The sequence below is a fragment of the Urocitellus parryii genome, chromosome 9, assembly GCF_045843805.1.
Source record: "Urocitellus parryii isolate mUroPar1 chromosome 9, mUroPar1.hap1, whole genome shotgun sequence".
Classification (NCBI taxonomy): Eukaryota; Metazoa; Chordata; class Mammalia; order Rodentia; family Sciuridae; genus Urocitellus; species Urocitellus parryii.
The window spans coordinates 68,881,042-68,897,452 of NC_135539.1; the positions used below are offsets into that span (position 1 = coordinate 68,881,042).

Below are 16,411 nucleotides of genomic sequence, written 5' to 3' on the forward strand. Positions count from 1 at the left end.
AAGAAAATTTGACCCATAGACTAAATCTCTGAATGATATTTGTTGGGTTACCAAAAATTGTGGGGGGCGGATATATGAAGAAAGAGATACAATAATAATTTTTGTTTTCCTTAAAGCCAAAGGCATTCATTTTATTTTTCTAGGTGGTGGGGATCAAACTCAGGGCCTCACACATGTAAGGCAAATGCTCTATCTATCTTTGAGATATACCCCAATCCTAAAGTTTTTAAACAAACCAGCAAACAAAGTAAATTCACATACTTAAAAAAAAAAAAAAAAAAAAAATATATATATATATATATATATATATATATATACACACACACACAGTGGATACAATATCTTTATTTTATATTTTTGTGGTGCTGAGGATTGAACCCAGTGCCTCATGCATGGTAGGCGAGCACTCTACTACTGAGCCACAAACCAGCCCCAAATCCACATTCTTATAGGTATGTTCATATGTGTTTTTTTTTTAAATTTTAATATTTATTTTTAGTTTTCCGCGGACACAACATCTTTGTTTGTATGTGGTGCTGAGGATCGAACCCGGGCCGCATGCATGCCAGGCGAGCGTGCTACCGCTTGAGCCACATCCTCAGCCCCCATATGTGGTTATACGTAATTTCTGAGAGGGCCACACTTTCAGAGAAGTGGTGACATATGTCCTTTTAGAAGGAGTAGCTCTGCCTATGGATTTTCCCTCAATCATATCAGGACAAGTGTAAGCACCAGGTTAAAGTCAGAAGCTCTGAGACAAGACTTCATATCTGCTACTACATTTTTATAACTCCAGAATTTTCTTTTCCCAAATGTTATCTTAATTTCATTTGAATGTCTATAACCTCCTGTAAGACCTATCAACCCAGACATTCCTTTTGTCTGTTTTTCCCAACTTTTGGCCTCACTTCCTGAAGCTACAGGTACCTGTAAGCAAATGACTTTGTCCCCAGGCTGAGCAGAACCATCCAGAGAGTAGTCTCCATCCTGTCGAGACTGCTGCCTGCCACGGGTTTTCCCAACAGCCACGGGGTTAACGGCTTCAAGGTGTGAGGGGTTAGGTAGCATTGTCACATGGAGGGGACGATGGGCACCAAAGTCCAGGTCCACAGAGGAGGTCAGGTGAGACAGGACATCTCCAGTGGCTGAGAAATTTTCTGGAAATTCACTCAAGCCTTGCATTTTACGGAACATAAGCTATTATGAATAAACATACAAGAAAGTGTCTTTTAATACAGTGGAGACTACAGAAAAGGTGGTTAGCTTAAATAATCCAATAAAAATGTCATGTAAATGCTTTTCTAGTTATTATAAATATGAATCATTTAAAGGCAGGCACAGAACCATTTGGAGAGCTTCTGAATCAAATGAAGTACCAACATTTTATTTTATTTTATTGTAGTTGGACACAATATCTTTATTTTATTTATTTTTATGTGGTGCTGAGGATGGAACCCATGGCCTTGCACATGCTAGGCAAGTGCTCTACCACTGAGCCATACCCTCAGCCCAGAAGTGCCAACATTTTAAGAGGGGACAAAATCACAGCAAAACAAACACACACAGGTGGTCTCTCTTTCTCTTTTTGTTGCACGGGGCTGGGGATTAAACTCAGAGCCTGGTGCACACTACACAAGTGCTGTACCGCTGTGGGAAGCCATTCTCGCACGTGATTGGGCATCTCCCAGATTGGGTGTGAGGCGTTCTGGCCAAACTGTGTCGGAGCTATCCCCACCCTCTCCAGGTGCGAGAACCTGTCCATGTGGGGATGTGACTGACCACTGACCCTGAGGCCAATCACTGACCCTGACCTTGGAATGCTGCCCCCCTCGACCTTCATTGGATGGAATTTTCCCCTGAATTTCTTGTTCCCCAATAAAAGGCCACTCCCTGGCATGCTCTCTCTCTCTTTCCTGCTAGCCCTGAGTAAGCCTTGCTGCCCCACCGGGTGGTTCGAGGTGAGAGCCAGAGAGGTGAGAGCCGACTCGGACCTGGTCATAGAAAAAGGTAATTTAGTCTGTGTGTTTTATTTTGATCTCACTAGTTAACTTCTATGCCACGAACCTCTTTAATAAAACCAGCGTGCTGGTCACCTGGTGGATACCACTGAGCTACACCCCCAGCCCTTGTTGGTCTCTTGAAATAACAATGTGTTATTAGTATTAATACAACCTGTTATCTATAAACTCTGCCAATAAATGGATCCATGACTTCTGATAAGCAAAAATTGTATAAAATTGCATAGATCTCTGTGTTTATTTGAATAATTGGCAAAAAATGAGAAAAGCATACTGAAAGAACAGAATTAAGCTCTATTTACATCATCCTTGAAGAAACAAACTTTGCAGAGAGAAGAAAGAATCCATACAGAGAAAATCAACTCAAATACTACTTCTGCCTATCAACTTTTTTTTTTCTCCCCTTTGGTACCTGGGATTGAACTCAGGGATGCTTAACCACTGAGACACATCCCCAGCATTTTTTTGTATCTTATTTAGAGATAGGGTTTTACTGATTTACTTAGCGTCTTGCTAAGTTGATGAAGCTGACTTTGAACACTTGATCCTCCTGCCTCAGCCTCCCAAGGTACTAGTATTACAGGCGTGTGCCACTGTGCCTGGCCTCTGCCTGTCAACATTAACTTCCACCCATTCACTAAGCTAGTTCCTGGTCCAACTGCTCATGTTCATAGCTGGCTTTCTACAGGTAATTCTTTTTTTTTTTTTTTAGAAGAATTTTTAATATTTATTTTTTAGTTCTCGGCGGACACAACATCTTTGTTGGTATGTGGTGCTGAGGATCGAACCCGGGCCGCACGCACACCAGGCGAGCGCACTACCACTTGAGCCACATCCCCAGCCCCCTACAGGTAATTCTTGACATTATTTTTATTCTGTTACAGTCCATTCTACAGTGTTGGTGAGAAACATAGAAAGAACTTACCTCTGGAGGTAATTGCAGAAGACCTGTCAATAAATTCAGCCTCCCTCTATGGGGCATCCCAATAATGACATCAGTTATCCCGCTGAAGGCTGACATTTTCAGCAACTCATGGAAAAAGCCCATCATGCTTTCAGCCCCTTCCCCTCCATATCGCTTCACGGTGGCAAACTTGGTGGCCAAAAAGTGGTCAAATTCCTATAGAACATCACACCAGACATATTAGCTTCTGAGAAATGACATCTGCTCAGATGAAAGGCAGGGAAGTTTACATGTGTTGCAAAACTACCCCACATTCTCCCAGTGGCTGCAGCAGCACCCCTTTAATACGTATCTCAGGGAGACAGCAATCCAGGACAGCTCTGCCAAGGACCCTAGACCCAGTAGGGACTGGTGGAATTAACATACTCCAAGAAGAACCCACTTAAGTATGTGTGTCCTTCCAGACTAGGGACCAGGCCTTAGATCTTCATTGCCTCTCCCAGAACATTATCTTCTGCAGAGGGTTCTATGACACTATTTAATTGAGGTCATACACTACTCAATTATCCAAACTACTGGCAAGAGGCTGCTTGTCATCTTAACATGCCTTAGCTCTGACATGGTCACAGCAGAAATTTGGTCCCATAAATTTATATCAAGAACCTCTTCCATACATAGTCTTTTGATCACTTCAGGAAACAAAAAGAAAAGTAAAACTTAAGTCTTTTGTCATCTTTTATGGTGTAAGTAGACAAATAGATAAAAGTACTTTGAAGAAAAGCAACAGCTCAAATGTCTGGCGGTCTATTTCTTTTTCTACTTAGAATAAAAGTGATATGTGTTATATGGTCTCTTGTGTTGAACCAATGGGGGGCAACTATGGATGTGTTCAGAGAGTTAATGCTTTAAATTCCTCTCTTCAGTAGCTATCTATCTTGTTAGGAAATGAGCTGACCTTTTCCATTTGATATTATCTGCTTCTTTTATACCTGAGACTCTAGCATTAATTTTGACAGATGTTTTCGCTCTTCTGTGGTAAATGTCTCCTTCTTCAGCTCCTCGAACCGCCTGGCAAACCAGTCTTTCTCCTCCTGGCTCTGAAGTTGGGCGGTTTCAATAGAAATTGGCCCACAGTAGATTTCGTTGAGATAGGCTAATACTTCCTCAAGAGAGGCCTTTTCCTTCCCCATGTTCAACAGTCCTAGGAAATAGAATCAAAAGGATCATTTCAAAGAAAAGTCAGCCATGCAGTAAATTAGTTCTGGAACATACTTGTTTCAATTCAGAGCTCTTCATATTAGTAACTTGAGTCATTATCAATGCTTCTTTTTTTCTTCTTCCTTCCTTCCTTCCTTCCTTCCTTCCTTCCTTCCTTCCTTCCTTCCTTCCTTCCTTCCTTCCTTCCCTCCTTCCCTCCTTCCTTCCTTCCCTCCTTCCTTCTTTTTTGTCCTTTTTTTTTCCTTTGTGGCGCTGCATTATTGATTCCAGGGCCTCATACATGCTGGGTAAGTGCTCTACCACCAAGCTGCATCCCTATTTCTACTTAAATTTTTCTAAAGGCAAAATTAAGGGAGAAAACAACAACAACAACAACAACCTTTCTTCATAAGAATAAAACCATGCTACTTTTTGCCAATTTTTTTTAAAGAGAGAGAGAGAGTTTTTAATATTTATTTTTTAGTTTTCGGTGGACAAATCTTTATTTTATTTTTATGTGGTGCTGAGGATTGAACCCAGCGCCCCGTGCATGCCATGCGAGCGCGTTACCACTTGAGCCACATTCCCAGTCCCCAAATCAATAGTAATTTCAAATTAAAATTTAAAATCTTTGGGCCTGGATGTAGCTCAGTGACAAAGCTCTTGCCAAGGATGTATAAGGCCCTGGGGTCAATCCCCAGACTACTACTACTACTACTGCTACTGCTACTACTACTAATAATAATAATAATAAAAATAAATTTGAAACCTACTTTTCATCTGCTTTATAGCTACAAATCATATATCCTGGATAAAATGTTCATCTTATTAATGTCTATAAAGCTATATCTATTACTGAGTAATTGGTCTTGATGTGAAGTTAAGCACCAATTAATATAAACAGAAAAGCAATGTTTTAAGGTAAAAGGAAACTGACGTGGGGGCTGGAATTGTGGCTCAATTGTGGTAGAGTGCTTATCTAGCATATTCGAGGCCCTGGGTTCAATCCTCAGCACCACATAAAAATAAATAAAATAAAATAAAGGTATGGTTTCCAACTACTTCAAAAAGAAAAAAAATTTTTTTTTTTTTTTAAAAAGGATGCTGATGTGGTGTCCCTGAATGTCAGTCAAAGAAAGGGGAAATTTGCACGTGGCATTAGCTCATCACCATATCAGTTATCAGTCACTTGCTTAATCTTGCAACAATGGTTTAATAAACCAGTATTTATTTTATGTTGTTAATGGCTTCTTAGAATAAACTTTAAATGTTTGATATTGATTATTTAATCTATAAAAATGGCTTTGATGAGTTTGAGGCAGGAGAATAGAGAGTTCAAAGCCAGCCTCAGCAAAAGCAAGGCGCTAAGCAACTCAGTGAGAAACTGTCTTTTTTTTTTTTTTTTTGAGAATTTTAATATTTATTTTTTAGTTCTCGGCAGATACAACATCTTTGTATGTGGTGCTGAGGATCAAACCTGGGGCGGCGCGCATGCCAGGTGAGCGCGCTACCGCTTGAGCCACATCCCCAGCCCGAGACACTGTCTTTAAATAAAATACAAAACAGGGCTGGGGATGCGGCTCCGTGATAAAGTGCCACAGAGTTCAATCCCTGGTACCAAAAAAAAAAATTGCTTTGATGATGCATAACTTCTCTTTGCTTCACTTTTTAGTTCATAAAATGGGGATAATCAATGTACTTCAGGGGGTAGTTGTGATGATGAAATGAGGTAAAAACCCCAAAGTCCATGAAAGGATGAAGGAATACACAAAATGTGTTACAGCTGCACAATGGAATGTTAGCCAGTCAAAGAATGAAAGTATTGATTACAACATGATTAACTTTGAAAACATATGCAAAGCAAAAGAAGCCACACAGTTTACGATTTCATTTATATCTGAGGGGCTGGGATTATGGCTCAGCGGTAGAGCATTCGCCTAGCATGTAGAAGGCCCTGGGTTCGATCCTCAGCATCACATAAAAATAAATAAATAAAGTAAAGCTATAAAAAAAAATGTAGATCTAAGACACAGAAAGTAGATTAATGGTTGCCAGGGATTGGGGAGGTAGCAGAATGGAAGGTAACTCTTTAACAGGTACATAGTTTCCTTTTGGATGATGTAAATGTTCTGGAAATAGATTGATGGCTATACATTATTAACTTTGAAAAATAAAATGTGGGGGGCTGGAGTTGTGGCTCAGCGGTAGAGTGCTCGACTAGCACGTGCAAGGCTCTGGGTTCAATCCTCAGCGCCACATAAAAATAAAATAAAGGTATTATGTCCAACTACAACTAAAATAAAATATTATAAATAAATAAATAAAATGTGGGCTAGGGATGTAGGTTCAGTGGTTCAGAGTTTGCCTGAAAAGTTTGCCTGAGGTCCAGGGTTCCATCCCCAGCACCACAAAAAGATTTTAGGAAATAACATGAGAGAGATGGCTGGGGTTGTGGCTCAATGGTAGAGTGTTTGCCTCACATGCATGAGGGACTGGGTTCGATCCTCAGCACCACATAAAAATAAATAAATAAAATAAAGATGTTGTGTCCACCTAAGGCCAAAAAAAAAAAAAAAAGAAAAGAAAGAAAGAAAATAACATGAGAGAAAACCCCAAGATCATGATTGTACTCCAGACCCCTCCCCAACCTTTTTAAGTTCCCTGGTTGGGAAAGAAAACAGGGTGAAAGGGTACAGACTTTAGAATGGAAGCACACCTGGGTTTTCTTTCCTTTTCTAAATGCAAGTCCTTCTAAATTTTGAAAAATTCCTTCAGGCCACACTCGCTTTAATACATATACATATCATCTTCTGCTACTTGATAGCTACAAATTACTTAAATTCCCTGAGTCTGTTTCCCGATTTGTGCAATGAAGATGACAATAACTAGTTTTAGAAGTGGTTGTAAAAATGAATTGACATAATATCTATGTAAAGTATCTGGTATTTAACAAGAGTTTGATGTTTTTTGTTTTTTTTTTTTTTAATTTTTTTTTTATATTTATTTTTTTTTTAGTTTTCGGCAGACACAACATCTTTGTATGTGGTGCTGAGGATCGAACCCGGGCCACACGCATGCCAGGCGAGCGCGCTACCGCTTGAGCCACATCCCCAGCCCGAGTTTGATGTTTTTGAACACAGAGGAAAGAAGCCCCTCCGAAGACCACTGTAGGATATCAAGACTGATCCTCCCAGGGAGGGAACTGAAGATGCTTCCTTCTTTCCTCATTGGGCCGGAAGCCTCAGCGGGATGCACAGGTTCTTTAAGAAAATAGCAAGGAGCTGCACTTCTTTGGGGTAGCTCTCCTTTCCCTCCACAGGGATAATCTTACCTGCAGTATTGAAGGGCCCATGCAGGGTCTGCACCAGGGCTTGGATTTCAGGCACGGTGTCCAGCAGGGCTTGTCCAGTAAAGAGGGGATTGATTTTGGCCGCTTTATGACCATGCTCACAATATACCGCCACTAACCTGGCAAGGCCATGATCAACTAAATCAGGGGAGAACAAAACAAACCAGTGAGATGCCCACAAACTACAAAAAAAAAAAAAAAAAAAAAAAAAAAAAAAGTCTTTCAAAGACTATGTTAAAGTTTTAGACATTTTTAAAAATTTTTAGTTATCAATGGATGAAATTTTTTTTTAATGAATCGAACCCAGTTCCTCACACATGCTAGGCAAATGCTCTACCACTGAGCTATAGCCCCAGTTCCAGCCTTAGACATTTTTGACACTGCTCCTACCCACATCTAACATCATCTTTCAAGATTAAAGATTATCAGAATCCAGGCAAACATGCTTATTTCCTTGTTTATCTCAGGATAGACTGCAGGGGGGTGGGGTGGAGTGGTGGTGGTGGTGGTAATAGAACTCTGAAAACACATTTGTGAAAACAACTATACATATATGCATAATTATTAGAAAGGAACACACCAAATTAAAAACAAATATTAAAATGCTGAGATTACAGGGAGTCCTCTTTCTCTCCTAGTTGTTCGAGATATTTTTAGACCTTATTTTTTTAATATTTATTTTTTAGTTTTAAGTGGACACAATATCTTTATTTTATTTTTATGTGGTGCTGATAATCGAACCCAGTGCCTCACGCATGCTAGGCGAGCACGCTACCACTTGAGCCACATCCCCAGCCTTAGACCTTATTTTTTACATTAAAAAAACATAGATAGGTCAAACTATAAAATAGTTCCTTATTTCTTTTCACTTTTCCTTTTTTTTTTCATTCTTGTTTTTTTTTAATTTTTAATTTTTTTTCTTTTAAAGGGAGAGTGAGAGATGGGGGGGGACACAGAGAGACAGAGAATTTTAACATTTATTTATTTTTTCTTAGTTCTCGGCGGACACAACATCTTCGTTTGTATGTGGTGCTGAGGATCGAACACGGGCCGCACGCATGCCAGGCGAGCGCGCTACCGCTTGAGCCACATCCCCAGACAGGATTTCACTAAGTTGCTCAGGTTGGCCTCAATTTTGATCCTCCCCCCCACTTCCTGAGTAGCTGGAATTACAAGATTTCACCCCCATGCCTGGCTACATTTTCTTATTTCTTTAAGATCCCAGGTACATGGTTATTTTATAAAACTGTAGATTAGGAAAAGGCCTAAATTATCTTGTCACTCACATAATGGGAAAAAAAATCCTTTCATAAAGCAGTAGATTAGTGATTAGCCTTTTCCTAAATGGGGGTCATCTTTCAATGAATCCAACTCTGAGACTATTTTAAATTGAGGACAAAAACCATTTTTCTTTCTTTTTCTACGTGTAAGTCCTTCGTGTCCACATTCAATCTTCAGTTGACGTATTCTTACCTATACAGAACACAAACCCCTAAAGATCAACAGATCAATGGAAGGCATACTTTTTTTTTTTTTTACTATTTTATTTTATTTTCAGAACCGCCCCCCCCCAAAAAAATTGCTACCATCTTTCAAATGTCTATTTTATAAATAAGTACTGACATGGAATGAGTAGAACCATATATGCCCTTGGATTTGGTTTCTATTACTGTCAAAATGTACCTCTTCTCTCATCACAGGTGTAGTGAGGAAAGAACAGGGAAGTATTGAATATGTGTAGGAGATGCTCACACCTATATGCAGTTATGTGGATCTATGTATGTCAACATTCCCAGAGTTAATTCTGAATGACTCCCTTCCTGAATCTTAGTTGTTCAACACGTCCTTCAGTTGGAGGAGATATCCTTATATTTTTCAAATAAGTCCATCTTTGTTTAGAATAGCCAGAGTTGGTTAGTGTAGTTTGTGAACAAAGTGAATTTAGCTGATTATTTTTTTTTAATTATGGTAATATCATCTATCTATATCAGTTTTTCTTTTTCTCTGCTCAAAGCAAACATGGTGTTAGGAGACACCGAATACTGTTCTGTTTCAAGGAAGCAAAATACTCATATTAGCCAGCATGAAGCAGTTCAAACTCAAGGTAGCCAGGCATGGTGGCTACCTGTAATCCCAGCTACTCAGGATGCCAGGTAGGAGGATCAAAATTCCAGGCCACCCTGGATAACTTAGTGAGACCCTCTCTCAAACTAAAAATTTAAAGAAAGAACTGGGGATAGATCTCAGTGGCAGAGGGCTTGTCTACCAAGCATGAGGCCCTGGGTTCAATCCCCAGTACCAATAAATAAATACATAAATAAATAAGTCAATATACATCTTTTTCAACATCTGCTCATAAACAGCTGCCCCAAAACAATCTAGACCATATCCACAGTTCCATTTCACTTAAGGCAGAATGTGCTTAAAGCAGGTGGAAGTTGAATATCCATAAATATTTTAAAGACTTCCAAGAATGGTAATTTGATAAATGGAGCCTCTTGGAACTCTATTATGGCTGCCTCCAACTTCACCTCAGGAATCACATTAAAAGCCAAACAACTTTGTACCAGAACACTATATTCTGAACAGTAAACCCAGACCAGTTTATATAACACCTTCCAGTCCCACCTCAAAAACAATAGCCTTACAAAGTAAATTTATTTCACCAGATATTTTTCTTACAAAACAAAGAAACTTGAAGTAAAAAGTTTGCTCTGGTTCTTTCAGCTTTTTTAAAAAATTCTTTCTTGGGGCTGGGGATGTGGCTCAGCGGTAGCGCGCTTGCCTGGCATGCGTGTGGCCCAGGTTCGATCCTCAGCACTACATACAAACAAAGATGTTGTGTCCGCCGATAACTAAAAAAAATAAAATAAAATATTAAAATTCTCTCTCTCTCTAAAAAAAAAACTTTCTTAAATATTCTGTAAGATAGATAAGTAAGGGTCATAAATTTTTAGTAAATTATAGTGACCATTTATTAAGTACATATTTTGTGAGTGTCTGTGTGTGTGTGGTGTGCATGTGTGTGGTACTGGGAATTAAATCCAGGGGGGACTCTAACACTTAGTGACATTCCCAGCCCATTTTTTAATTTTTTTAAATTTTGAGACAGAGCCTTCTTATTGCCCAGGCTGGCCTTGAACTTGTGATCCTCCTGTCTCAGCCTCCCAGGTTGCTGAGATTGTAGATGGACAGCAGCCACACCTAGCTGAATACTAACTTGCTATTCACTTGGCTGGATTATTTTTTTTAATACACATTATTTTACCTAATCCTTGTAATGACTCTGAAATAGGTGACCTTATCCTCATAAGGGTAAACAGAGGTCCAAAGAGGCTAAGTGACTTGCAAAAGGTGACACAGGTAATAAAGAAGCTGGAATTTGAACTCTAATGTGTTTGACTTCAGTCCAGAGTTTCATCCATCAAAATACAATAAAAGCTTAAAAGGAAAGTCCTGTTGCTATAGTTAAAGGAATGAGAGAAATAGATATTATTGAGACTTTTTTAAAGTATAAGGGCTGGGCTGGGGATGTGGCTCAAGCGGTAGTGCGCTTGCCTGGCGTGTGTGTGGCCCGGGTTCGATCCTCAGCACCACATACAAACAAAGATGTTGTGTCCTCAGAAAACTAAAAAAATAAATAAATATTAAAAAAATAAATATATAAAGTATAAGGGCTAACATCTTTAGATTTTCTAAGTCTGTATTTATGTTCTTGAATTTTCCTTATTTTTAAAAATTTAGATTTTCTTCAAACTTTCTCCTATGACTCCAATAAAGGTTCCTGCTATTTCCAACGTGGAACATCTCTACAACCTCACTTCAACTATCAATGCTCAAAGCTATAATCACTAAGTAGTTTGGAATCTGATGGCTTCCATCTCCTGATGGTCTATAAATTCTTCCATTAAAAAAAATAATGTAGGTGCCAAATTCACTTTGATGAAATCTGTATCAATGAATCACCACCCCAAACACACCTCTAGTTTAAGTTGAATTTCTGATAAATAAATTCAAGTTTAATGCACAAGACCCTGGGTTCAATCCCACAACAAAAATTTTAAAGACAAATAAATAGTTCAGGTTTACCTGGAAACTTGAGGTTTTTAAAGGGTGAAGTACAAGCTGTTACCAACAGCAAGCTACAAAAACACTCGTCATGGTTCAAACTTTAACTACTGAAACTACTGCCATCCAAAAGTTAACTAAAAGCAAACTCAGTATTTTTAAAAGGAAAAGGCAAATCTTGGTGAATAATGTGGTCATCCTAGATAGGCACTGATGTTAGCCAAGATAAACATGAAGAAAGAAGACCGATGAAGTGCAAAGAAAACTAGGGAAACTCCCTAAGCTTGGCTATCCTCCTCCTACTTCACTGTGTCAGTTTTGATGTGTCCATGTCCAATAGAGTTTGCCCTTTAATTTCCTTTGCCAATACCAAAAAACTGTATACAAGACCCATAATACTAACTCCGACCACTCCTTTCAACCAAGATGGTACCTTTCCTGACAATTAGTGGGCATTATAAAAAACACTACAGCCACTCAAACTGTGTCCTTAACCCATCAGCCTCCACTGCCTCTTTTATGGTCTGGAGGCTGAATCCAGAAGTGCTTTATCACTGAGCTACATCCATAGCCCTTTCTATTTTTTATTTAGAGACAGAATCTCCCTGAGTTGATAAGGCTGGCCTCAAACTTGCTATCCTCCTGCCTCAGCCTCTGAGTCCCTGGGATTATAGGCATATGCCACCCCCCTACCCATTCTCCACCCCAGTGATCAGTCTCCTATCCCAATTAAAAGAATTAAGCATAAGTACATAGTTATACAGACTTTAAGAGAAAAATCCATCAGCAAAGAGCATAATAATAATGTATCACTCAGTATATAAAGAACTTCTCCTATTATGGTTATACATAGAAAATTCAAATGTACTAAACGTCACAAATGAATTGCATATATAGAAGCCCATTTTTCTTTCTTTCTTTTTTGAGTTGCTGATAAACCTTATTTATTTATTTATTTAATTTATAGGTGGTGCTGAAAATCGAATCCAGTGCCTCACACTTGCTAGGCAAGTGCGCTACTGCTGAGCCACAGTCCCAGCCCCGGCCCCCATTTCTATTTCTTAGTAAGAAATATGAAGTCAAGATGGAACTACTTAATCAGCAAGCAGAGATGGACGGAAATTCAGTTCCAATAACAGAAGGGAAGGGACTCTGAAGTCTCAGGAATTACAGTGCATAGCATGGCAATATTGAAAAACATGGGACTTAGGGAGAGATCTTTTTCAGGCTGGGAGTGTAGCACTTGCCTGGCATGTACAAGGTCACAAGTTCAATCTCCAACATGGGAAAACATTACAAGTAAAAACAGAAGATGTGATTCTGGAGAGGCTTTCTTAGTAGACTCAACCCTTCTTCAGCTGTAGTACCTTCTAATAGCATTCTTTTGTAGACAATGGGAGCAAACTTTTCCTTATAGAAAAATAAAGGGTGCTGACTTAACACCCTACAGCCTATTATTCAGATGGTTACAAGGTAAAATTTAGAGTGCATCACTGAATTTAGAGCATAGAAGTAGAAAACAAATGACTAAACTTTTTAGGCTTAATAATTGTCTAGATGAGATCTTCAACTGTGGCACGTGGCTTCTGGAATGACCAGAAAGAAAGACTGCAGATTTTGGAAGTTTATAAAAAAAAAAAATTGTACTGCCAAAGAAATCCCAACTCTGACCCAAACACATACACACACACACACACACACACACACACACACACACACCCCTGCATTCGATGACACTCTAAGGTAACTCTCAGGCTCCCAATTTTATCAAAAACAAAGTCGGCTATGGGCAGCTCTAAAGGAGTGCATAGTCTCCAGAGCCTACTTCAGTTTTAAGCACAGAAGATAATAAGGAAAAAGCCCATGAGGCAAAGCCACGGAATGGACAAAACCAAATAGACTAGTGAACTTAATACATAACCACATAAAGCAGCTCTTATCATTCATTGCCCGATCAACAGGAATTGGTAACTGGTTTGAACCAGAGACTGTGGTAGGTTCCTCATTCTCTTTTAATATGTCTAAGAGGGTGTTGTGGTTTTTTTTTGGGGGGGGCGGGGTAAGGGGGAGATAATAAATGTGTATCTATGGAGTGGGTGGTAGTTCATAAAATTCCAGACCTAATGACCTTGAGCATGATTAAGAGGAGAAAAGAGGGCTGGGGTTGTGGCTCAGTATTAGAGCTCTTGCCTAGCAAGATCCTAGGTTTGATCCTCAGCAACACATAAAAAAAAAAATAAAGATATTATGTCCACCTATAACTAAAAAATAAATATTAAAAAAAAGAGGAAAAGGAGATGAATATGTGCATATACAGAAAGAAATGCTTAGAATATTTCAGTGGCCAAAGGAGTGTGGTGTGGTGGCCATTCCTAGCAGTTTTTCAATCTATTTTCTTCTTCATTCAGGGTAATTCTTGGCTGGTATATGGCCGCCCTGAATAAAGATCCTGCTTCACAATATTTTTTGCAGACATGTGTAGATAGCAACTAAGTTCTGGTCAATGGGGTGTTATTGAAGTCGTACATGCAACTATCTTTTTCCCGTTCTCCCTCACAGCCTAGTAGAGAATGATAATCTACAAAAAGAATGCTGACAAAATAACTTTCTAAAACAGAAAGAATAAAGACTGTCATAGACCTACATGCAATGGTTAATTTTGAAAAGTCATTCCATTTTTTAAAATTTTATTTTAAGTATTTTTAAAAAATAAAGAAAATGAAAATAAAGTTATTACCCTTAGCAAAACAGTCTTTAAGCCAAATCTTGTAACGGTGCCAAAAATAATTGTTTCCAGGATTGATTTTAGTCTTCCCTCCCAGTACCACACATCATGATACCCCTGACCTGCAGTTCTAACTCAGTACTGGACTTTCAGATTTCACCAAGCATGTCACAAGAGGGCCAGTTCTCTACTAGCGAGGGAGTGGGAAGCAATTTGGTGATAATGGCGAGGGAGGGGGCTATACATAAAATCAATATTTTTCAAACCACACCAGCAGTCCAAAGCTCTCTAGATGATTCTGATAGTCTTCCAACTGAGAAAAACTGGCTTAGGTTTCTACAAGGAAAGCTTAATTCTCAGCTGCCAAGCTCTTTATAGGAATGAAATAGAAATTGCTGTCATGAAGAAAAATCCTGAAAGAAGATCACAATAGCTATGCGTGGTCCACACTAACATGACTTCAAATGAAAAAGGTATTGTCAAACTTGTCCTGCATATACATCCTCATGACTACAACTATGTTGGCTAAGCATGGTCATAGATCTCCTGCTAGAGAATCACGTAATGTGCATGATAAAAGTATAAATTCCTGGGTTCAGGGTGTAGTTCAGTGGTAGAATACTTGTCTAGCAAGTCTGAGGCTCTCAGTTCAACACCCAGCACCACGAAAAGTAAGAACAACAAAAAAATCATATTCTTGGAACTTTACTTTAGATCACTGAACTGTGGGAGAAGGAAGAAGTGAAGGCTGAAAACTGGCATTTTAAACATTTAAGTCATTTTGAATGCACATTTAAGTTTGAGAACAATTAACATAAAATTATAGGGGGTTAAAGGTGCAGCTCAGTGATAAAGAGGGTCCTGGGTTCAATACCTAACATTGCCAAAAAAAGAAAAAGAGCAAAAATTCTAGACACTCAATTTGCAAAGTGAAATAAAATACCTAACATCTTATCTAAATGAAGAGATTAACAATCTAGGGCTTGCCTTGCATGCTGGAGGCACTGGGTTCAATTCTCAGCACCACATAAAAAAATAAATAAGTAAAACAAAGCTAGAAAGCTCAATTGATATTAAAAAAAAAAAAATCTAGCCAGGCACAGTCCCTGCAATCACAGCTACTGAAGAGGCTGAGGCAGGAGGACCCCAAGTCCAAAGTCTCCAAAATTTAGCAAGACACTGTCTTTAAATAAAAAGGGTTGGGAATGTGTAGCTCAGTGATAAAGTGCTCCTGGATTCAATCTCAAGTACCCCGCCCCACCACCACACACATACAAAAAAGATTAACAATCTTGTTGACCAAAATGCCTTCCCTAAAGAAACCCCAAAAACTGGTCAACAAGATTGCACTTAAGAATTGAAGTTTATTTTAAGTGCCCCCTAAGGTAAAAATAAGGTGAAGAGCAAAATACTTAAGTTTCAGTGTGTGATGTAAGATCCAAAGGTCAGGTACTTAGAAGATAAAAGAGATCTTAAACATCAATCTTACATTGGATAAAAAAATGCCAAATGTTTCCTCAAATAATCCATTTGCATTCATCTACTCTGAGGCTGAATACAGATAGAATAACTTTAAAGCATAAACCAAATGCTCAAAATTAGTCTCTTGCATGTAAGCATGGAACAGAGATTCCAAAAACTGATATTCACATCTACTAATCCATTAAAACCACTAATGAGGGCTAGGAATGTGACTCAGCGGTAGAGTGCTTGCCTCACATGCCAGAAGTCCTGGTTCTATCCCCAGCACCACCACCCTCTTCCCATCCCACCCCATCCCCCAAAAAAGAAAATAACAAAATCAACGACGTGGTTCTAAGTTCAGCAAAGTTTTGAGCTCTGAAATTAAAGTGAAAGTCCATTTAGATTGGCGACAAATAATAAGTGCTGCTGTCATCTAAAACCACTAATGAATTGCCTTCTCCCAAGTAACATAGACATGTACCCGGTACATCCTCAAATGTACCTTATCCTTGGAGAAAGCCCTGGAAAAGAATCCTTGGGTCAACTCCAGAGTTGGGGCATATTACAAAGTTTCTTTTCCCACAGACCCGCCTACACAATGAGCCAGGGATGGAGAGGATAAGCCCTCCCCAAACCAGGTCCGACCTTGGAAGATGGGGAGCGTGGAATCAACACTGAGACACTGA

At 39.1% G+C, this 16,411-nt stretch overlaps 1 protein-coding gene across 1 annotated transcript in view; it reads right to left on the reverse strand.

Annotated features, from left to right (window-relative positions):
* Positions 1–16,411, reverse strand: part of Dhtkd1 (dehydrogenase E1 and transketolase domain containing 1) — a 44,341-nt gene that overhangs the window by 27,473 nt on the left and 457 nt on the right. Inside the window, exons 2-5 of the mRNA XM_026408561.2 lie at positions 7,451–7,606; positions 3,912–4,123; positions 2,944–3,138; positions 928–1,197 (exon numbers count right to left, since the gene is read on the reverse strand). Of these exons, the coding sequence (XP_026264346.1) occupies positions 928–1,197; positions 2,944–3,138; positions 3,912–4,123; positions 7,451–7,606 (833 nt within the window). The remainder of the gene's footprint in view (positions 1–927; positions 1,198–2,943; positions 3,139–3,911; positions 4,124–7,450; positions 7,607–16,411) is intronic.